We start from the raw sequence: 24,812 nt of genomic DNA, 5'->3' as shown, positions 1-24,812 counted from the left end.
GGTTGAGCTGGAACAGGGATAGAGTGGGAGAATAATAAAAGAGATACCATGATAGAGGGAGATATCATGGGGATAGGGAAACCCGGTGCTAGGGAAGTTACCAGGAATCCCCAAGGATGACCCCAGCTTGGTCTACTAAAAATAGTGGAGAGGGTGCCTGAACTGAACTGGCTTACCCCAGTGATCAGACCAGTGAATACCCTGTCATCACAGAGTTTTTCTCCAATGACTGATGGAAGCAGATGCAGAGATCCACAACCAAATACCAGGCAGAGCTCCAGAAGTCCAGTCAAAGAGAGAAGAGGGATTCTATGAGCAGATGCATCAGATCATGGTGGGGAAACCTGCAGAGATGACCAAACCAAACTAGTGGGAACTCATGAAAATTGGACCAATGGCTATGGAGCCTGTATGGGACTGGACTAGGCCCTCTGCATGGCAAGACAGTTGTGAAGCTTGATCTGCTTGGGGGGGCCCTAGCAGTAGGATCAGAATCCATCTTCGGTGCATGAATGGGCTTTTTGGCGCCCACTACCTATGATGGGACACCTCGTGCAGCCTTGAGGCAGGGGGAAGGGCTTGGACTTGCCTCCACTGGTTGTGCCTCCCCCTGGGAGGTCCTTGCCTTCTTGATGGGGAGAGTGAGGGGTAGGTTGGGAGGAGAAAAGAGGGGGATCTTTGATTGGTGTGTAAAGTGAATGAAAAAAATTTCTTAATAAAAAAAGAGAAAAGTGGGCAGAGAAAACGTGCTTTATATACACAATGGAAATTTTTTCAGCCATAAAAAATGGAAAAGAATGAGACTAGGGATGATCATGAACATGAATTAAAACAGTCTCAGAAAAATGTCAGGTGTGCACTGCCATATACAGCCTAAGGAGGGTTTTCTTAAAGCCATGTTTAGTAGGTCCTAAACACTTCCCACCAAGTCTTTGTGGGAGCTGACAGAGTGAGCACTGAATGGAGTGGTCATCAGGGCTCAGGTGGGGTTAGTTCAGCAAGACATTGGGATGACCACATCATGATGGGTCTGCACTGGCTGCAGCTGCACCCATGCCGTGGAGCTGTTCTTGGGCTGTGATGCTGCATCTCTAACTCCATGGCCAAGCTGCTTGCTGTAGTGAACTGCGGACATTCCATTTTACTGTTCTCGCTAGCACTGATTAAAGGCATACATGTACACACACACATATTTGTGCATATGAATATGTGTGAAATTCGTTACTTATTACTTTTTTCAGTACTAGGGATTAAATCTAGGCCTTACACATGACAGAGAAGTATTCTCTCACCTAGCTACATTGCAGACCCCCCCTTTGAACTTTTTTTGAAACAAGGTCTCAGTCACTTGCCCAGCTGGCCTTGAAGTAGCTCTGTGGTCTAAAAACTCCTACTTGTCATTCTTCTGCTTCCCAAGGAACAGAGGCCTTTGTGACAGTGGCCAGCTAAGTTCAAAGTATTTAAAAACCTATTTGACAAGGAATCGTGTGTGTGTGTTGGTTTGAGGGATCCCACCCAGGGCCTATGTTGGGCAAGTACTGTGCCAGTAAGTTACACCTCAAGCCCCAAGTTTAGCTGTCTTCTGTTATTGTTTAGAGACAGGCTTTTGACAGGGAGCCCAGGCTGGCCCTGATTTCGCCATCTACTTCCGCCTCCTGAATGTTGATAGCAGACATACATCACTCTGTCTGGTGCAAGTTTAATTTTAATTATGCAAATGTATTTGATGATACGAACTGCAGAGTATTTGCCTAATTTAATTACAGAGGTCTATAAAATGTTTTATGTGTTGACCTTTCTTATACCCAACAGAAGTTACTTACAATTTTATGTGCATGGGTAAACATATTGCTTGCATGAATGTTTGTGCACCATGTGCAGGCAGTGGCCATGGAGGCCAGAAGAGGGTGTCAGATCCCTTGGGACTGGAGTTACAGTTGTGAGCCACCATGTAGGTGCTGAGAAGACCAGTCAGTGCTTTTAATCCCTGAGCCAGTGGTTCTCAACCTTCCTAATGCTGTAGCCCTTTAATACAGTGGTCCTCAGCCTCCCTAACATTGCAACCCTTTAACACAGTTCCTTAAGTTGTGGTGACCCCCAACTATAATATTATTTTCACTGCTACTTCATAACTGTAATTTTGCTACTGTTATTAATCATAGTGTAAATATCTGTCCCCCCCACAATGGTCTTAGGTGACCCCTGTGAAAGGGTAGTTCAACTCCAAAGGGGTCATGACTCACAAGTTGAGAACTGCTGTGCTGAGCCATCTCTCCAGCCCCTATTTACTTATTTTTTAAAAGTTTAGTAAAGGCTAGAGATGTAGTTGAATGGAAGAGCACTTGCCTAGCAAGGGCTCTGGGTTCAATTCCCAGTACTGCAGGGGTGAGTAGTTTAATAGAAACCACTGACTACATCTTTGTATTCCTGAGAGGAGTGCTTGGTCCCTCTGGACACCTAGATCTCTGTGTTTTATTGGGGTTTACAGTAGGTGCCAGGAGCTTTCAAGAGCTAACGAGAGGCAAAGAGCCATCTGGGAGCTGGTTTTTTTCCTACGCCACACACTGCTTTTTAAAATCTATTCTTTAATCATGCATACACATGTTCAGATCTCAGCGATGTGATGCGAACTCACCAAGATGTGAAGTGTTTGCACATGACTTGAGGGGATGTGGCCCTCTTCCCCAGATGGCCAAAGAAGTTTCTGCTGTCAGGGCGTCGGCTCTTTGTTCATCCTGGTGTCATGTCTTCGGCCACCACTAGTCATATTTCTTCTCATTTTCCCCTACCCCCCACTTTCCTTACCTTTCTATTAACGAGATATTCAATTCTGCACGTCTTTGGGGCCCATCCTAGCTAATGGAGGACTAGTTCGGTTTCTCACAGGGCACTGACCCATCTCTGTGTCCCGGTTTTCTGTGCTTCTTCCCATTTACCGTCAGGGCCGGGGACTGCTTCCATTGCATAGCATGGGCACCAGCTCCTTTGGGATGAGAAGCTGTTGGTGTGGTGGTACACACTTTAAACCCCAAGACTGTGAAGGCAGAGGCAGAAGGATCTCTGTGAGTTCAAAGCCACTCTAGTCTACATAATGAGTTCCAGTCCAGCTATGGCTACATAGAGAGACCCTGTCTCAAACAATAAATAAGAAATTAAGTTTGCTCATCAGTGGACTTTGAGATGAAAGAATTTATCTTGGATTATCTGGCTAAATCCACAAGGGTCCTTATAAGGGAAGGAAAAAAGAGAAATATGGTATGAGAATAATTCAGCTGGCCATAGGTGTTTGAACATGGAAGAAAATATGCAAGCCAAGAGATACAAGCTGCCTTTAATTTGGGAAGGCAGGAAAATGGACCAGCCTGAGAACCTCAGAAAGAAACACAAACACCTTGATTTTAGCTTAATGACACTTTGAATCTGTAGTCCTATTTGATAATACAGCCTTTAAGTTCTACTTGTGGTAATTTGTAAGAACAGCAACAGAAAAAAGTACTATATGGATAAAAAAATGATGGGAGAACTCATTACACTCTTAAACCAGAATAATGGTAACAATTTAAAGCTAAACATGACTTTAGAAGCTGCACTAGGGGAAGCACTATGACACTTGAAGAGAATTCTGGACTCTGTCTCTGTCTCTGTCTCTCTCACTCTCTCATGTAGGCATGGTGGCAGTGACTGTTTTCAGTTACACTTTGTATCTTTGTCAGTTGACATCACAGTGCACAGAAGTATGGGGAGTAGAGGAGCCCTGAGCGAATGATGTCCTAAATGAATCTATGTTGTTGACATGCCATGACCACATTAAGAAATCCTATGCCTCAGCCCCACTAGAGAGGCCCAGATGGCAAATCCTTCTTTGGATCCAAGTGTGGATGTTGATAGTGTGTACAGAAGATGTCCACTGTAGCTTTCTTACCCTGGGTCTTTATGACCTGAAGACAGCTCTTACCAAGGTTAGCTAAGCCTGTCTCCCTGCTCAACGGTATGCAACAACTCAAGTTCTCTGTTGAACTTCAGATAATAAACATTCTGAGCTTCTGGGTACTGTGGCTTCTTCATTGGGGAGCCCAGACCACCTGATCCCAGCTTTTGTGTGTTCATGTCTGTACTGGCTGGTTTTGTGTGTCAACTTGACACAAGCTAGAGTCATCAGAGAGGAAGGAGCCTCAGTGGAGGAACTGCCTCCATGAGATCCAGCTGTAAGGCATTTTCTCAATTAGTGATCAATGGGAGAGGGCTTAGTCCATGGTGGGTGGTGCCATCCATGGGTTGGTGGTCCTGGGTTCAATGAGAAAACAGGCTGAGCAAGCCAGCAGAAGCAAGGCAGGAAGCAGTTCCCCTCTGAGGCCTCTACAGCAGCTTCTGCTTCCAGGATCCTTCCCTGTTTGAATTCCTGTCCTGCTTTCCTTCAGTGATGGACTATGATGTGAAAGTATGAACCAAATAAACCCTTTCCTCCCCAACTTGCTTTTTGGTCATGGTGTTTCTTCCCAGCAATAGAAACCTTAAGACAATATCCTTCTTTTCTTCCTTCACTCACTGCCCCAGTAAGGTCAATCCCTGGAGTAGTGCAAGGGTGAGGAGCAGGAGTTGCTTCTCTTCCCATTCACTAATTCATTTATTTGCATCATTGGAAGTTCACAGGTATTCCTTTCTATGGTTTCCAATCCATTCCCAGTAGTAGCTTCTTAACTTGCTCATGTTGGCCAGAAGAATGAGATGGCTCCTCCATCCTTGGGCATGCCCCCTCTCCCAAACACGTCCTTATTTTTCTTTGACATCATAGGATATTCTAGGTGTATTTATAAATTTCTATGCCCAGTCCAGGAATCACATATTTTTCTAATGAGCTCTCCTTATGGGAGGATGGTATTTAGAAATTGGCATCTGGGCAGGTATGCTAGTGGAGTGTCTGTTTCTAGGGCATGTTGGACAAAGATGGGAAATATGTATACGTATTTGCATATCTGTGGTATGTACTCACTCAGTAGCTATGTAATGAAATTGATATATCTGAACACATAAACTGCAAAAGCTTTCTGTCTTCATGCTGATACCATGGGCTCATTTTTGCCTGTGAATATTTGCCACTCTTCCTGAGAAATCACTCACTACCTGTGTTTACTTGATCAACCTTATGTTAAGAGAAGGCAGTTCTAGAATTGCAAGCCCACACCCTCTTTGTAGTGTGCATAGTTCATTTTGACTTTAGTCTGATGACATGAAGCTATGTCATGCCACTGGTTTCTAAAATGTTGTTGAGTTTACTTTCCTATCTTTTTAGCGTGCTAATTAGTCCTCTTTTGAAATGTAGCTAGGCTCATATATTAGTTTCTCACCTTGCATTCCTGGGGTGAGTGTTGGTTTTAGTTATGCCTGGGGTATAAGAAACATGACCACATTTGGAGTCTGCACTATAGGACAAGGTGTCCTGAGACTGCCATTTCCTCTCATTTACACTGCTTGATTCCCAACAGACTCTGCACTCCATATGCATCCACTCTTTGTAGGGAATCAGCTTCCAGTTTATCGAGCTGCTTTTGTACAGGTGAGTGGGTATGTTTACGTTTCCTTGAATCGCCTTGCTGTAAGGATAGTTTCTCACTTAACAATACATGCTGGAAGTCACACTGGTCTCTAGAGATTAAGTGCTGCAGCTGTGGAGGGCTCCGTTGTGAGGATGCTCGTTGTTCAATCTGTCTTATAGGTCATTTCCACTATTTGCAGTTATTCCCAGCACCAGAGTATCTCGTGCATATGAGCTTCTGCACTGTTAGTATCAAGATGGGGTCTCAAGGTGGACTGCTGTGAGAACAGCAGTATGAGATGCCTTTATTACATTGCCATGGTCTCCTCCAGAATGTCATAATTTGACAAGTTTCATGGGAGAAACTGGCAACTTGGCTTTAACTTAAAATTTTTTAATTAACAAAAGCTTTAAACTATATTTTTGCATGTGCATATATGTGTGGTAATCAAAGAACAACTCGTGGGAATTAGTTCTTGCCTTCTACCATGTGTGACCTGGGGACTGAACTTAAAGTGGCAAGACTGGCAATAGGTGCCTGTTGTGGAATGTTATTTTAGTTAGGCAAAGGTGTGTTACATTTGTTTCTGCTGCACTTGTTTAATTGTGTAAAGATTATGTTGTTGTTTCACCTTGCCTGCCTAAGGCACCTGATTGGTCTAATAAAGAACTGAATGGCCAATAGCTAGGCAGAGAAAGGACAGGCAGGGCTGGCGGGCAGAGAGAATATGTAGGAGGAGAAATCTAAAGAACAAGAAGAGAAATGAGAGGAGAGAATGAGGGAGAAAGAGGAGATGCCTGGATCCAGCAGACACAGAGCAGGGCATACAGAAAGAGAGGTAAAAAGTCCTGAGGCAAAATGTAAAGAGAGTCAGATTAAAATAAGAGCAAAGTTAAGGCTGTGCATTTATAACTAAGCTGAGCATTTATAACTAACAAGAAATCATGTCATGATTTGGGATCTGGTTGGTGGCCCAAAAGCAAGCCTGTTACAGGTGCCTTCACAAGATGAACCATTTTACTGGTCCTCTATCTGAATTAAAAAAAAAAAAAAGCAAAACTCAATCATGTGTACATAAGGTATAAATACATGGCAATTTGAATGTAATTGGCCCCCATAATCTCATAGGGAGTGGCACTATTGGGGGTATGGCTTTGTTGGAGTGGGTGTGGCTCTGTTGGAGGGAGTGTGCTACTGTGGGGGCAGGCTTTGATGTTTCCTAAGTTCAGGATACTGCCTAGTATCTCAGTTGATTTCCTGTTGCCTGTAAGCCGAGATGTAGGACACTTGGCTACTTCTCCAGCACCATGTCTGCCTGCATGCCACCATGCTCCCTGAAATATTGGACTAAACCTCTGAACTGTAAGAGAGCCACCCCAAATAACTTTTTCTTTATAAGAGTTACCATGGTCATAGTGTTTCTTCACAGCAATAGAAACCCTAAGATACAATGCTAGCATAGCAAAAGGTTAATATGGTGAAGCAAATCAATATATATCCACCAACTTACTGTATGTTTAAAAACATTTTGGGGGGGATTCCAGGGATGAAACTCAGGCCTCACATTTGCTAGGCATGTGCTATACCACTGAGCTACATCCCTAGACTGCATGTTTGAATTTGAATTTATTATTTTGTTTTTTTGAGACAGGGTTTCTCTGTGTAGCTTTGGCTGTCCTGGAACTCAAGTAGACCAGGCCTGCCTCTGCTTCCCCAGTGCTGGGATTAAAGGCATGTGCCACCACTGCCCCAAGTTAAACTTTTCAAACAAGTCAGTAATGTCATCTACTATATGGCAATGGCAGGAGCCATGCTGAGCTGGCTCTATTAATCCCCAAAGCACATCTAAACTGTTTGTCTATCTACCTCAACTCAAAGATATTGTTCCTAAGCTAGGAAAAATCATTTTCCCTAAGTAATGAGACACATCGTGGTATGGTTTACCCCACTATTTACCCCTTTGAAAACAGGGATTACTTTCCTGTTTTAAATTTTTGTTTTTAGTGTGTGAGAGACGACGGCAGGCATGTGCAGCTCACAGTGCATGTGTAGAGAAGAGGGGACAACTCTGGGGAGTGTGCATCCTTTCTTTCCACCTGTCAAGGCAGCACTGATTGTGTGTTACATGCTAGATAGACTTCAGGCAATTCTATGGAGTTACCTTGCTGTCCCGACTTTTCTGTTAACTGGTTATTTCAGAATGTCCTTAAAGACAAACTGAAAACGCCAGTAATTCTGTAATAAATAAATAGTTAGATAGATAAATAAGACAGCTGTAATTCTAGCTACCTGGGAGGCAGAGTATGAGTTACCAGCCAGCCCGAAACACACAGCGAGAGGATTCACACAGAATAACTGGAGCACAGATCCAGCTCAGTTCACAGGCCCTCTTGATCGCCTGAACAGGGCATCAATTGTATGGTACTCCTTCGTCCGCTTGTTGTAAAGTCAGAGGACAAACAGCAACAAGGGCGTCATGAAGACTGTAATTTTGGAGTGCTACATGTTGACCACTAGAGTTGTATGTTTCCATGACTGATTCTCGTTATTAAAATATGACCATATGTGCTATAAAAATGGATTGGAGATCAATCAAAACCACAAATACGGTATGGTTCAACAGGGTCCCGACACTAAATTATTTGTAATAGGAACAATAAACGAGGCAGGAGTGGAAAGCCCAGACAATACTGTTGGCTCTGCGAGTCACAAAATGCTTGGGCTGTACATTCCTTGGTGCTTGGTGAGTTCTGTAGACAAAGTGGCAGTGATTGACAGCAGCCCATCAGGGGCTCCTACTGTCTCTGTCTCTGGTGGAGATTAGAATACATGAAATACTGGTTCTTGTTTTTAGCTATCACATCATATTTGATCCAGGAAAGAATTGTGGTTAGCGGAGAAGGGATGCAAAAAAGCACATCAAGTTCTGACAAGTTAACAAAGTTGTTAACATATCCAAGGGCCCATTCTCTCTTGGAATAAATACAGCAGAATTCAGGCTGTCTGGACTTTTGCTATGCAACAGTAATGAGAAAGTGCCACCATTAGTGGACTGCTACATCCACTCTGAGGGGAAAGAGCTCAAATAAAAGATGCTCATAAAACTGCAGGTCCTCACGGCATAGTGGCACACATCTTTAATTCCAGCACTTGGGTGGCAGACAGAGGCAGACCTCTGTGAGTTCAAGGCCAGCTTGGTCTAGAAAGACAGCCAAGGGTACACAGAGAAATCCTGTCTGGAAGAATAACAAGAACAACAACAAAACAAAAAGTCCTACAAGTTCCTGCTCCCTTCTCTGTGTCACACAACAGCCTTATAACAGCATCTGGTGATTTCCCTGTGAGAGCAATACAGAGCTGTGGCAGGGCAGGTGGGTCTCCAGGAAAAGCCGGCAGGAAGCAGGAGTGCCGGGTCTACCTCCGAGCTTCTCAAGTTCTCTGGGCACACATGTTCTTCTATGCAAGGTGAGCTGCAAGAAGGGTTCTTTCTACCAGTGAGTCCTACACGCTGACAAGGGTAGAACATTCCGACCCTTTAGGAAAACATGCTGGAACACATGTAAAGGTGTTACTGGACTGTAAAATATATTTAAAAATGTGCTCATCATAAAAAGGACACTTTTATACATAGGATTTTATTTTGCACTGCTGTAACAATTTCATTCTAGACCAAGGGAGAAAAAGAAAGGATAAAACCACCACAGTGAGTAAATGACTAAAGCTTTTCTACTTTAACAGGATTTTCCATCTGGTAGATTTATTTTCGTCATATCCCTCAGAACAGACAGTAAGCTTACCATATTTGAAAGATTATAGATAGGTTGCCACTGAAAGAAAAATTTTACACAGTCACTGTACATCAAGGCTGACAAACTGTCCTGCATGAAAAATAGACTTGGAAATCGTGTGACTAGAAGGGAACATTATTGTGTCTAAGGGAGGATTAAAGTGGCATGGCATGCCCTCTCGATGTGGTACTCACTCTTGGAGTCGCTTAGTGTTGCGAGTTCTGCTTCTGCCCTTCCCACTCATCATACTGTTTTTACCCAACAGCACTCATTAAGGCAAACAAATCCTTCTGTGAAGCGGTCTCAAGAAATTGTGGACAAATAGCAAACTTTTGGCATTAAAACAGGTTAACACATACACAGCCTTTAGTAATACACATAAGCTTATTTTTCTTGGACTAGTGACAAGAAGAGATGAACATGCTCATTAACGATGTCAAAAAGTTTAAAAGTCAGAGTCCAAGCAATTCCTAACAATGCTTCTGTAGCTTCAAGCTCCGAACAGTGTAGAATTTATGCAAATGCATTAGACGTCAAGCTTGGCAAATCACACCCAAGCAGGTTATTAAACTATATATACAGAAAGCAAATGATAAATACAGAATTCAAAGAGTCCTTCTGTTTTTCTTTATAGCCTTGAAAATTGACAAACCTTTCGAGGACAGTCCTATAATATTAAACATTAGGTAACCACAGGTGCTGGGAAACCTAACCACACAAACTGATTTAAAATACTCACCATGACTTTGTAGTGTTTAATACAATTCAGCTCGTAGTTAAGGGCACAAGACAACATTTAACAAAAATAATCACATCAATTGACCTAGAAATCAAATGCAAATAGATATGAATACAATCTCCAAAATCTGTCTTTTTAAGTGAACATTAACCATTTATTCAAAGTTATACAAGAATCTGAAGGATTAAAGTCTCCTGTGACATAAAGCCATTTCAGATAGTTTCATGTCTCAGCTGAGCATGAGGAAGAGGGTGACGGGGTGCGTGGCTCCACTGGGCAGCTAGCCGTTAACTATGGACTCAACAGCAGCCTCCCCCTGCCTGCTGTCCGCCTTGGTTGCCTGCGTGCGTTGCATTGGTAGCAGCATGCTGAGGGCCAATTTTAATGCCGTTTGCCTGAAGTAAAAAGAGAACAGGACTGTAAATAAAAGCAGACCCGACCAGGCAGTAGACTGAGTCGATTTTTCTAAAACATTCACCTAGTTCTTAGTGATTTAATTTTGCCAAACAACTCTAAAAAATATTTCAAGTAGATTTTTGAAACCAGGTGGTTCTTTCTTTTAAAAAGACCACAGAGGAAATGTCCTTGAGAAGAGGTTGTTACGGTATTAGTCAGTGGAGTCAGAGAATGCTGTTTGTCAGAGTTTCATAATGAAAACATTACTTGTAACAATTAGTACATAGAACGATTATTAAAGGATAAAAATATGCACAGTCTTTGCTGCTCTGACAGGATGTAAAATCTTCCCTCTAGACAGCATTTCTGTTCCATGTTGAATCAGCTGTGCAGGCTCAGGGGACATGAGTGTTCTGTGTCATCAATAATTTCTATGATCCCCAAAGACATGGCATGTTGCCAAGAACCCACACACAGAGTGGCTCTTTCATTCGTCAAACTCACACTTATGTCGTAACCCTCACTCCCTCAAGTGGATTTTACCTAAAAATACACCACTTTAGGAAAGTAATACAGTAGCTCCAGAAGTGAAGCTCTTAAGGAAACTTTGCATCCCAGTCAATCCCAGATTTATGGTGCTTGGCAGTTCCTCTGCAGCAGTGGTGGCGGCCTCGGGGCTTCTGGCAGCGGCTCAGTATTGACAGCGGTGATGTGGTTTCTTTTCGGTCTTTTGACTCCTCTTTAATAAAAAGCACGCCCTATGGCTCATTGGTTCTGCCCCTCTGGGCTGGTAGCAACTTCTTGAGGAATCAAGAAGTCAGGCTTGGCATTAGGCCAAATAAATAGCACGGCCTGTTGGCTCCTGACAGCACATTACAGTCAAAGGCGCAGAAGGCACAGCAAAGCAGTCAGCTACTCTACAAAACCAGAGACAGCACAGGTGCCCTGGAACCAGAGGCCCAGTTACTGTGCAGTTTATGGGGCACTAGTCTCTGAATAGTGTCACCTTTAAATTAACTCAACAAGTACTGCCATGTAACTCTAAAGGTAAGATTTAAACCTGTGCTATTCCAAATTAAAAACACTAAGTACTTTTTGGAAAGCCAAGGCAAGCAGCTGACAGGCCCAACTAAGCACAGGCTAAGAGCCTCTCTTGGATGTCTTAATACAAAGTAACAGAAATGCTTATGTGAAAGTAACAACATGGTCTATTCACATAAATATTAAAATAAGGATACATGCAGAAAGAAGAGTTTAGGTCCAAATGACAGCTAGAGGACATTCTCAATCACCTAAAATGTCACACTTTATCCTAATCATGTTGACCAAACTGTGCTCAAAATAACACTAGGGAAAGCCATGCCGACTGTTAACTATATGCATTTATTTGGTCTCCTGAAAAATGTGTTTTGCTCTAATAGTCATTTCCAAATCGGGAACTGCCTTCTCTCAGACCAGAAGAGAGCATGTCACACGAGTCCACAGGACACGCATTTACACACCAGGACATGACTCCCCAAAGCATAAGCACATTTGGATAAATGCAGGTTTTCTTTATAACTGAGGGGAGTTTACATTATTTTTCATTGCAATGAACAGACAGGGCCATTTACTTTAATCAAATTTCATAAAATGGTCCTCTACCAGAACATGAACACTTAACTGCTGAACTACACTCACCAGGCAACATAAGCATCTACCTATTGTACTACACATACCATATAACATAGCTGTCTAACTGAAGTACACCACTCACCAGGTACCATAAGCATGCACCTACTGTAATACATGTACCAGGCTTTCAGTTAGATGATTGCTAACTAATGTGGCAATGGGTGATCAATGGACCCATTTCAGAAAAAACAAAACAAACAAAAAAACCAGCCCCCCCCCCAAATCACAGCTCCAAATACTAAGTAGAAGTCAACTCAAAATTAGTGTTTAGTCAACAATATTTGTATGTACATACCTCATTATTAATGTCAAAGACCCCTTCTTGGATTTTTTCATAAATTTCTTTTGCTGTGTTAATAAACGCCTGAAATATAAAGTAGAGAACTAGGTTTGTATGGTTCAAATCACACCAGAAAATGAACACTGTACATAAGCTCTATGGGACTGAAGGGGTTAAGAGAGCTTGTTGCTCTTCCAAAGAACTTTTGGTTCCCAGCACCCACACTGGGGGGTTCACAACCACTAGTAACTCCAATTCCAGGGGATCTGATGCCATCTTCTGGTCTTCGTGGGCACCCAGCTCTACCCATGCCCATGATGGTGATGAAGAACTAGAGGACTAGAGCCGATCAGAGGGTAAAAGTATTTGCCATAAAAACCTGACAGTCTTGAGTTTAATCCCATAAGGAAAGAACAGACTCCTCAAAGTAACTTTTGACCTCTATACAAAAGCCACGGCGGGTGCATGCACATGCACCGCCCACCCCCTCCACTTCTCCCCCACACCCACACCATAATGTTCTCGAGAATACCATAACATTCGGCACATGAAATTGTTTGTATATCCTTAATAAATGACAAAACCCCTGATCATCTCAATAGATGCATAAAAAAGCAGGACAAAATCCAACCACCTTTCATCATGAAAACATCAAATAGAGTAGGAATAGAATGGAATGCTCCTGAATGATAAAGTATCTAGACAGTGGTTCTTAGCCTCCCTAATGCTGAGACCCTTTAACACAAGTGGTTCTCAGCCTCCCTAATGCTGATATCCCTTTAACACACTGGTTCTCAACCTTCCTAGAGTTGAGACCCTTTAACACAGTGGTTCTCAACCTTCCTAATGCTGCAACCTTTTAATACAGTGGTCCTCAGCCTTCCTAACACTGTGACCCTTTAACACAGTGGTCCTCAGCCTTCCTAACACTGTGACCCTTTAACAGTGGTTCTCAACCTTCCTAAAGTTGAGACCCTTTAATACAGTGGTGCTCAGCCTCCTAATGCTGCAACCTTTTAACACAGTGGTTCTTGGCCTTCCTAAAGCTAAGAACCTTTAACACAGTGGTTCTCAGACTTCCTAATGCTGTGTGACCCTTTAATACAGTGGTTCTCAGCCTCCCTAATGCTAAGACCCTTTAACACAGTGGTTCTCAATCTTCCTAACGCTAGGACCCTTTAATACAGTTCCTCGTGTTGCGGTGACCCCAATCACAAAATTATTTTGTTTCTACTTCATAACTGTAAATTTTGCTACTATTATGAATTGTAATGTAAATATCTGATATGCATATACAAAGGGTTATGACCCCCAACTGCTGATCTAGGGCAAGGCCCATCTGACAGCATCCTCACTGGTGAAGACCGAACATTTTCCCTCTAACCTGAGGGAAGCAAGGATGCATGCCAAACCTCATTTGCATCATTAGCATTGCTGTTCCTAACAGCCAGAATATAGAACAACATGAACTTTTACCCACTAGTGAGTGAAAACTACAATGTGGACTAGTGATGTAACAGACATTTAGCCATTTAAAGGATAAAGGTTTGGGCTATAATGTGGATGACCCCTGAAAACACGCTGCGTAAAACAAACAGACACATATAATTCAACCCCATTTCAATGAAATGTCAGAACGATCAAATTCATGCACAGAAATTACATTACTGGTTACTGAGGGTTGGAGGAGGAAATGACAGTGACTGGCAACTAGGGGATTTCTCTGCAGGGAGATGGAAATGTTCTCGAATTATTAGACAGGGGTAATGGTTGTGCAACTCTGTAAATAATTAAAGCTTACCTAAATGTACACTTGAAGAGTGGATTTTATGATAAGTGAATTCTATCTCCAAAGGAAATATGGCCAAGGACGGGGGAGAGTATCCTGATGAAAAGTCTGTACAAGAAATCATGTCAACTAGGTTTTCACTCATGTCAACATGTTTGCCCGAGCTGATTTTAGAGGACAGTGTTCCACACTGCTTTTGCCATATTATGTCGCCTGAATGACAGTCGGAGGCTGGCCAGGAGAGGGTGCAGCAGGTCAGGGTGTTTGTCAGGGAAGCCTAAGGACCTGAGCTCAGTCGTGGGAGGATATGGTGGCCCATGCGGTGGACGGTCCAGCACTCCTCCAGTGCAGAGACAGGAGGAGGGCATCAGCTGGACCTAATGCATGCACACAGTGGCAGAAACTCATGTGTGTGTTCCTCTCACACACGTATCCTCTCTCAGGAAATCTTTCAAAAAAGAGTAAAAGAATCAGATTCAGATGATAAAGGGATACTGCTCATGCTGAATAGTTTTGCCTTCTCCTTCCCAGTGTACTACTATACTGTCAGAAAATTAGTATGAGTGTGAGAAACTATTCAGCAAGTTAAGTCTGTAAATAGCCACAAGTGTCCTATGTTTATGTAGACTATTTAAGGTAGTTTATGCAAATATTACCAGTGCTACAGAGGGCACACAAATTCTAGTAGGGTCCAAACTATTAGATTTGAGAAAAAAATGGATACGAGTCTTAGTATTATGAGGAAAGGCATCTTCCAAGTGGTTTTTGATGAAAATTCATAGGTCGTTTCCAGAGCCACCAGTACAGATTCGATGGAAAATTTGACAAGTAAAGGCCTCATGGAGAGGAACAAATCATAACTCCCCTCTTCTCAATACTGGAAACATTTGACTGCTGAAGTTGCTATCATAGCTTTTGTTTCCCAATTAACAGACTGTTACGTTTTCACCTTTAAAGGCTTTACCACTCCCCAGAGTAATCAATCTACTGCCGCTCAATTACTGTACCAAGCACACCCCAGTCAGCAAAGGAGATCTGAAAGACTGTGGCAGGAACACAGAGGTATGAATATGCATAAATTCTAAGTGGCTGTGTGAATCATCACAGAGGGTCATGAGAATTTGCTGCAGAATAATGAGAAGAATTAATCACTGATGATCCACAAGGCACTTAGGATGCAAGCATGCTTTTCATGTGTATACTGGCATTGAAGTGAAGGGAGAAATCAGCTTTCAGTCAACTAAGAGCTGATTCACATTCTTCAAAACTGAAGTTATCCCTATAAGTAAGTACAAATTGAACTTTATTTCTAATAACAAGTTAATTACAATAATGGCCTCAGAAACCTGGCTAACTGAATCAAAAGACCAAGACTTGTGAGGCTGCGACTCCTATATATAGGGCACCATGTGTGTGCATGCCAACAATGCCAGACGGATTACAGGGTTCCGTGTATGTAGAGCACCATGTGTGTGCATGCCACCAATGCCAGACAGACTACAAGGTCCCATATATGTATAGAACCATGTGTGTGCATGCCAACAATGCCAGATGGATTACAGGGTTCCATGGATGTAGGGCACCATGTGTGTGCACGCCACCAATGCCAGACAGACTACAAGGTCCCATATATGTAGGACACCATGTGTGCATGCTAACACAATGCCAAACAGGCTACAAGGTCCCATATATGTAGGTCACCCATGTGTGCATGCTAACATAGTTCCACTACAAGGTCCCATATAGGTAGGGCACCATGTATGAGAGTGTATTAGTGTTGTTAGACAGAACTATAGGGCCCCACATATGTGTTGTAACTTCACAAAAACAAACAGCTCTAACCCTAACCTAGTATACAAAGACTCAACCAGTTAAGCAAATTGTTGTTTTACAAACTCGTTGAGAAATCATTTAAAAACTGGCATAAGAAAGCTATGCTACATAAAATTTCTCGTTACCATACTAACTTTATCCCCTAAGCAGTATTTATTTACTATTTTATTAAGCACTTTTAAAAGCATAGTTGTAACACACATTTGAGATGTACTTTATATCTGGAAGGCATGAAATTAATTTTCTTTGAATTAAAATATATAGATGGTTATGCATTTTTCATTTTAATTTGGTCTCTCTAGTCTTTGGATAATGCTACCTCTACTCTATAATTCTGATTCTACACTGAAGACACTAAAATGTTTTCTACCTGAGTACAATATAGAGAATACTTCATAAATGCACTACTTTTAGATATTTCAAATAAAAATTAATATTAAATGTATATTAGACAACTAATGACTGATATGATTCCTTATGATGTGAAATCCAGCATGGCAAATGTGGACATCAGCACACCCATTTTAAACTCTATAGCTATTGGCTAAAATGGAAGATTCTCCAAATACAATGAACATTAAACCAACACTATTAAGGCTCACTGGTGGTGAAACTAACTTCTAAGTTAACATCACTAGGATCATGGATAAAAATCTCTCCTTCCAATATGTAAAAATTTCAGTAATGAGAAATATACAATGATATAATAATAAACTGGCTGGGATAAAATTGGTAATTTTAATGGAGATAGCTCAATGGTTAAGAGTACTTGGTGCCCTTGCAGAGAACCCAGGTTCAATTCCCAGACCTACATGGCAGCTCACAACTGTCTATAACTTCTAATTCCGGGGGATCCAATGTCCTCTTCTGATGCCTGCAGGTATCAGGCACACATATAGTGAACATATATTCATACATGCAAAACACTCATACACTTAAAATAAGAATAAATAAATCTTGAAAAAATTCTAATTTCACTCTTCATTTCTTATCAGTTGTCATAGATATTTTTCAAGTGTTGGTTCATATTGTCAATGTGACAAGATTTAAGATTACCTAGGAGACAAGCCTCTTGGCAGGCCTTTGAGAGGTTATGTAGACTAGGTTAGGCTCTAGGCAAGCCTAAGAGGGGTTATGTAGACTCGGTTAGACTCTGGGCAGGACTTTGAGAGGTTATGTAGACTAGGTTGGGCTCTGGGCAGGCCTTTGAGGGGTTATGTAGACTAGGTTAGACTCTGGGCCGGCCTGTGAGAGGTTATACAGACTAGGTTGGACTCTAGGTAGGCCTGTGAGGGGTTATGAAGACTAGATTGGAGTCTGGGCAGGCCTGTGAGGGGTTGTGTAGACTAGGTTGGACTCTGGGCAGGCCTGTGAGGGGTTGTGTAGACTAGGTTGGACTCTGGGCAGGCCTGTGAGGGGTTGTGTAGACTAGGTTGGACTCTGGGCAGGCCTATGAGGGGTCACGTAGTTATGTTAGCTGAGGTGGGAAGACGCACCGTGAACTGGGCAGCACCATTTTATGGCCTGTTGTTGGGAACTGAATAGGAGGAATGGACTGGCTTCTCAGTGAGCACCAGCACTCCTCTTTCTGCCTCCTCACTGTGAACACATTGTGTTAGCACCCTGCTGTGATGCATTCTCGAACTGTGTGCTCAAATACACCTTCCTTCCTTAAGTTGCGTTTCTCAGGCAGTTTTTCTTAGTAGCATGTCAAGTAGCTAATACAGTTTTTGGTTTTGTTTTGTGAGATAGGTCTTACTATACAGTCCTGGCTAGCCTCATACTCGTGATTCTCTGCTTCAGCCTCCTCGGATGACATTCATGTGTCACTGTGCCTGGCTGAACTGTTGGTTTTGGTTTATGTAGATCTCTTTGTGGGAAAATTTATTTAAGATCTTACTAAGGAGAAGGGGGCAAGCAACAAGGAAGAATTAATAGATATTATTACAGGGCAAAAATGAGCTGAGAAAGGGACGACAAATAGTTCACTCTGAGCACTGTAAAACAATGTTCAGCACATATATGTTTATGGAGCACAGACCATCTCCGTATAGCCAGTGAGTTTGGGAATCCTTTGCTCCCGTGCACTGAGTACCTGCTTTAGCACTGGAATCCGGTGACACTCTTCCTCACCAGTCTTCCCCTCATCCATTCTTTGATTAATTGCTATGATCAGTCCTTTACAGTTGTTTTCTTGCCTTCTACTTCAGGCACTAATCTTTCAACTCTCTGCAGCAGATATCGGAATGGTACTATTATAAGGCACATTTTCAAGGACTTGTATAGCCAGCACAAAATAATTATATAAAACCACAAAACCTGGTAGATGCAGGGCTGTGGTGTAGCACAGTTGGGGGAGCATGCCTAGCATACACACTGCCCTGGGCTTGCTCCTCAGCACCTCATACACTGGGTATGGTGGTGCCTGCAATCCCAGCACATGTGTGGTGGTGGCAGGGGCATCAGGAGTGCAAGGCCATCTTCAGCTTCCTAGTGGGTTTGAGGATACCCTGGACTACATGAGACTCTGTCTACAAACAGAACAACTACCACCCCACCCACCCCCAGTAGACCCACTACAAATGGGGCATAATTCAAGTATAAGCCCAGGGAACACATGCTGGTGAGTACTGCATGCATCACTGACAAAGGCACCTAGTAAGTGTTGAGTACAAGATACAAACAAGAAAGGACGTAGTTTTTACTGCTGCTGAACTAAAACCAGTTGGTTGGGAGAATCTAAGCACAAGAGCTCACATTTTGGCCCAAGATAGAGTAAAAGGACTTCCTGCATTAACTGACAGAAGATGAGGGCTGGGTGGCAGTGGGTCCTAACACACAACACACATAACACTCTGAGAGCTGACTGGAGAGAGGCAGCGGGGTACAGCATATCTTTATTATGGCTTTACAGTTTTGTAAGTTAAAACACTGCCTAACTTTTATTTCCTGTGTACCATACTGCCACCTGGTGGCAGGACAGAAGTGAAAACCTGTTAAGTCTGACTTCAGAAAAACTCTCCAATACTCTGGGCTAATGCTAGAGAAAGAGGCGTTCAGCAAGCCAAGTGACCCGTAGTGTTCTCTTTGAGCTGGGAAATGATGTAACCAAACGGTTTTTCAATTTTCTTCTCAAATGTTAAAAACAACTACATGCATCAATTTTCCTGTGCTAAAATAATAGCCAATAATTATGAAGTGCTTATTATTGGTAAGTCACTACACTAAGTATTTTATATAGCTTTATATTGTTCCCTAAAGAAATTCACTTCATGTTTAGAAAAACGGAAAACTTCAATTTCTTTCAAGAAAGCTTACGGGTGTGGAATGCAGTTATGCGACCCATAACAGAAGTTATGGGACTTCTGGCCCCAACTTCAGCAACGCCCCTCACTAGTGGGGCTTGAGACTGCTCTACAGGAGAAAGGGGGCAGGGCTTAAGTCAGCAAACCCTGCAAACACTGCAGCGAACGAATGGTGGTCAACGCTCCTCAGTCAGTGAAATATCTTGATTAAATAAAACACTAAAAAGTAAATTAGCTGCAAGTCATGCACAGAGTGAGCACTAAAGAGTCAGACACACCGAGACAGGACAAATGTACACTGGTGGAGCAGTCCTGTGAAAACACTAGGCAAACTTTCTATTATGGAGCTTACGTACAGACCTCCTTCTAACTTCATCTGGATCCTCCGTAATCTACTTTAGTGCAAGAGGCCTCAGAACACAGCGGCTTTCAAACCCTATTTCAAGGTGGTGCTGCTGGGGCTACTCTTTGGGATGAGGTAAAGAGGACAGACAACCAATGGACGCTAAAGCCAATTTGCCTTAGCTTCTTTCAGCTTCCTGTTCTTTCCACAATCGCCACAGTACCCTACATTCCAACCAACAGTGCAAGAATGTCCTTTTCTCCACACACGCACTAGCATTCGCGGTAATTTTACTAGATCTGTGTCTTGAAGATCAAGAGGCTACAGCAACCTAGAGAAAGCATTCCTTCCCAGAACTCTAAGGATGTCTCTGTTTTTCTGGTTTCACATACATTTCTAATCTCCTAGGTAATAAAATGAATGCAGGGGAGAAAAGGAACTACCAAGTGGTTAGAAGACTACGAAGCAAACTGGGCAGTGGTGGCGCACACCATAAATAACTGTAGCCCTCGGGAGGCAGAGGCAGGCAGACTTGTGAGTTCCAGGCCAGCCTGGTCTACAGAGTGAGTTCCAGGCCAGCCAAGATTACACAGAAAAACCCTGTCTCAAAAAAAAAAAAAAAAAAAAAAAAAAAAAGAGGACAGAAAGAGGAGGAAGAAAAATTAAAGACTCCCAACCCAGTTGAAATGCCTAATTCCAAGAAAACCAAGGACAAGTACTGGTGAGGACGTGGGGAAAGAGTGCCCTTGTACACTGCTGGTGAGAATGGAACTGGAAGAGCTACTGTGGAAATTATTACTAGAGGTTTCTCAACAAGCTCAAAAGAAACTGCCACATGACCCAGCCAAGGGACTCCTGGGCATATTGCAGTCAGATGTATTCTCTTACTTGTATGAATGTTTTGCCCACATGTATGTATGTGTACCATGTGCATACCTGGTGCCCTGGAGCCTGGAGGTCAGAAAAGGGCATCAGACTACCTGCAGCTAGAGTTACAAATCATTTAGGCCACCATATGGGTGCTGGAAATAGAACTCAAGACCTCTGCAAGAGCAGTAAGTACTCTTAATCACTGAGCCATCTCCCTGGCCTCCAAAGAATGTTCAAGTTCTACCAGAGACACCTGCATACCAATGTTTATTGCCTCACTATTCACAACAGCCAGGTAATGGACCAGCCTAGATGTCTATCAACAGAAGAATAAGCTAAGAAAATATGATACACATACAAATGAAATTTTACTCAGCTATAAAGAAAAATAAAATCATGACATCTGTAGGATACAAATGTTAATTATATAAAACAGCTGGATTCAGAAAGTCAAATTTTGTGTTTTCTGCCATATGTAGATTTAAGTTTTTATGTATTTGTATATATGTGTGTATGGATATATGGATATAGGTCATGGAGCCAGAAAGAAGACTGAGAGTAGAAACAAGGTCTTAAGTAGGGGAAAGAGGTTAATAGAAGACATGTGACACAAAAGCAGAATGGGGAACCTAAAACCTAAACCCAGACTAGGTGTGCACATGTGTCACTGGCTGCAGTGGGGGAGACACACTAAGTATCATAGAGGGCACTCCCAAGGAGACCAGGTCTAACCGTGTCCTTGAAGAAGGGCATTTCACAAGCAGAGGGCACGTCTGTGGAGGAGGAGACGCACTTTACAGATGATTAATTCCTACTTTAACAGAGAGTACATCGTAGGGTGCTGTCAACCAAAGGGCCTTGGCTGTCCAAGTATGGAGTCTGATGCTCAGACTGTGGGGGACCGCTCCACGGTTTTAAAGAAACTGGAGACTAACAACCATTTTTCACTTTTTGGAAGATCTCAGACAACAGTGTAGAACACTAAAAAATGAAGACAGGAAGTCTAATTAGGAAGTAATTAGGGCCAATGAAGCAACAGGTGAAAGGTAATACAGATGAACAGAATGACTGACTAAGGGAGAAGAGAAACACATAGGAGAAATAAAGGACTCCAGCTCAGTGTGACCAGCCTAGACCTATGGTCTGAAGAACACTCGTGAAGAGCTCTCTAGAGGAGCTGAACTTACTAACAAGATGACATCTGAACTTGGATTTAACAGGCATCTCCACTCAACTTTGAGAAGTTTGGAGAGGCATAAAGAGACGGTATCATCAAGCTAAGGAAGCTGTTTCTAAGAGCAGTCAACAGTACCCAAGAGACTGTTTAAGACAGGAACGGAAATCCATTTGTTAGCTATGGCAATCATAAGGGTAGATGAGTTTACTCATGGGTAAACACTAAGTAAGAAAAAGGACTAAGGAAACTCTCATTGGAGACTGGAAGAGAACATATCCAGAACTGGAGTGAGGGGTTTTTAAGACAGTGGAATGGAAAAGGAAGGGATGGAGATCACAAGAGGAGGTTGCAACAACATGAGGAGAGGGAGGGCTGGGGAGAGCACTGCCGGCCTTTCCTCTGCAGTAACTGAAGTGGGGTCTGCACTGCAGCAGGAGTCTTGGGCAATCTGTACACCCAGTACCACTGGAGACGCACTCATCTAAGATAACCCATCTTTACAAAAGTGCATGAGACCATCGATCAGAAGACACAGTAGTTTTGTGCTGCCCACCACATATAAGTGGTACCATCAAGTCAGAGGGGAAAAAAATGATGTACTGGGCTGTGTTAACAGATTCACAATTTCCCCAAAATACACATGTGTGTGTGGGATATGCTTAGAAAACTAGAAGTTACATAAAACAGCAATTTTCTCTCTGAAATGAGGTTTTATTCTATGCCTAGGCTAGCCTCAAACTCACAGCAAATCTCCTGCCTCAGTCTCCTGAGTGCCAATATTATAGGCATGAGCAGTCATACCTCACTTCTTCAGTAAGTAGATTTCTCTACAGTGGGCTCTCAGACATTAATATACTACTGTGAATTCTGGCTCTTGAAAACAATGGATATTACACATGAAAGCGCTAACACCCTCTGAATAGCTGACTGCATTACTACCACTAGCATGTACAGTATTTGGACATTATGTTTAGAAGGACCGATGACAGTTACCGAAAGTGTCAAAGGTGAATTACTGGGGGGAAACAATAGATAGAATAAGAATATTCTTGTTGAAACTGGTTTTCTTGGTTAGGTTTACTACTACTGTGATAAATGCCATGGCCAAAAGCAACTCAGGAAAGAAAAGGATTTATTTCATCTTAAAATTCAGACAGCAAGCAGTCCATCACTGAGAAGAAGTCAGAGCAGAAACTTGGAAGTAGGATCTGGAGCAGAGGCCGTGGAAGAGTTGCTTACTGCCTCTTTGTCTCCCATGGCTTGCTCAGCCTGCTAGCTTTCCTTCCTTCCTTCCTTCCTTCCTTCCTTCCTTCCTTCCTTCCTTCCTTCCTTCCTTCCTTCTTTCTTTCTTTCTTTCTTTCTTCTTGCTCACCTGCTCTCTTTTTTCTTTTTCCTCCCTTCCTCCTCCTCCTCTTCCTCCTTTTTTCGTTTTTTGAGAGTTTCTCTGTGTAACAGTCCTAGCTGTCCTGGAACTCGCTTTGTAGACCAGGCTGGCCTCAAACTCACTGAGATCCGCCTGCCTCTGCCTCCTGAGTGCTGGGATTAAAGGAATATGACACTCAGCTCACTTTCTTATATAACTCAAAACCACAAGCCCAGGGGTAGTCAACCGTGGGTCTAAGGCCCACTTATATCAATCATTAGTTAAGAAAATGTACTACTGATTTGCCTACAGGCAATCTGACAGAAGCATTGTCTCAAGTGAGGTTCCTCTTCTCCTGTAACTCCAGCTTGTGTCAAGTTGACAGAAAACAACAAGGGTTTTTAAATTAATTGCCATTTATGAAAATGAAGTCTGATGGTACTTCTACCACATTTATGGGAGTATTTGTTCAGTGTTTGGAGTCACCAACACAAGCTGTAAGAATCCACTTCATAAGAGCAATGTGCTCTCATTATAATCTGCTACGTCAAAATTACAATTTGGAAAGTCAATATATGAAACTGGGAGTTTGCTAACCAAGACATGTTTATAATGAAGACTTTGCACGTTTGTGTGTAATTAATGTTTATGTATACATATATTTGTGTGTGTGTGTGAATATGTGATCCCTCTTCACTTCTCCCTCTCCACTGACATGCCTGAGAAATATTTACCTTTGTAAGTAATACCTAATTTAGGCATAATGGGATCTCACTTTGTTTTCATCCTCTTTATAAATTCACTTGAAAGTATTGTTTTGATGCTGTTTTAAATATAAAACCTAGTTTAAGATAGATGGCCTCAGTTCTGGCAGAGCAGAGCAGCAGGCTCATCAGAGGCTATTACTAAGGAAGATGCATACACATGGAGTATTGCTGAAGAATGATGCTTGCAGGACTTGCACCGGAAAGGACGAGTATGGTAGGGGAGGAGGGCATGGATCTATGAACCAGCATCACAGAGAGGACATGTTACATACTGAGGTTACTCACTGCAGCATCCACATCAGAAGCAGCCCACTGACCAGAGGGGATGCTGTTTTTCCTCCTTCCTTCACGTTATCAGTGAAATAAAGCCTTTTAAATATCAAAATCATAGCACCTTTTCTGAAAGGTCACATAAAAACTCGTGTCATACTTAACACAAGTTTACTAACTTAATAATGTAAAAAGTAAATTCAGTACTCAAGAATTCATAATGTCTACTTTAATCTTTATAATCTACTAATAATACTTTATAAAGGACTAAATTTAATTAAAGTTGATTATTACTATTTAAAAAAAGATTTATTTGTATTTTGTGTGTTTAAGGGTTGTGCTTGTTATGTATCTATGTGTACCTCGTGTATGTAGTGCCCACAGAAGCCAGAAGATGGCATGAGTTCCCCTACAACTGGATTTACAGATGGTTGGAAACTACCAAGTGGGTGTTCAGAACTGAACCCAAGTCCTCTGGAAGAGCAGCAAGTGCTCTTAACCATCATGTAATCTCTTAACTATTAGTGACCTCTTCAACCACCAAGTTGGTTGTTATTTTTGATCAATCTTTTTATTTTGACACAACTGTCAACTGGTACGCAAGTGTATGAAGCAATATAGTCACCTAGTATAGCTTTTCCTTAGTTTTCTCAGTGGTGATGTCCTAGAAAACCATAGTACACC

The 24,812-nt window shown here is 42.3% G+C and overlaps 1 protein-coding gene across 1 annotated transcript in view; it reads right to left on the bottom strand.

Moving 5' to 3' along the window:
- Nucleotides 1–9,150: 9,150 nt before the first annotated feature.
- Nucleotides 9,151–24,812, bottom strand: part of Rab2a (RAB2A, member RAS oncogene family) — a 90,010-nt gene continuing 74,348 nt past the window's right edge. The window contains exons 7-8 of the mRNA XM_059253832.1: nucleotides 12,427–12,495; nucleotides 9,151–10,456 (exon numbers count right to left, since the gene is read on the bottom strand). Coding sequence (XP_059109815.1) covers nucleotides 10,361–10,456; nucleotides 12,427–12,495 — 165 coding nt within the window. The 3' untranslated portion in view covers nucleotides 9,151–10,360. The remainder of the gene's footprint in view (nucleotides 10,457–12,426; nucleotides 12,496–24,812) is intronic.

Source organism: Peromyscus eremicus, chromosome 2 (genome assembly GCF_949786415.1).
Source record: "Peromyscus eremicus chromosome 2, PerEre_H2_v1, whole genome shotgun sequence".
In the NCBI taxonomy this organism is placed as follows: Eukaryota; Metazoa; Chordata; class Mammalia; order Rodentia; family Cricetidae; genus Peromyscus; species Peromyscus eremicus.
This window is presented reverse-complemented; position numbering and strand designations above follow the sequence as displayed.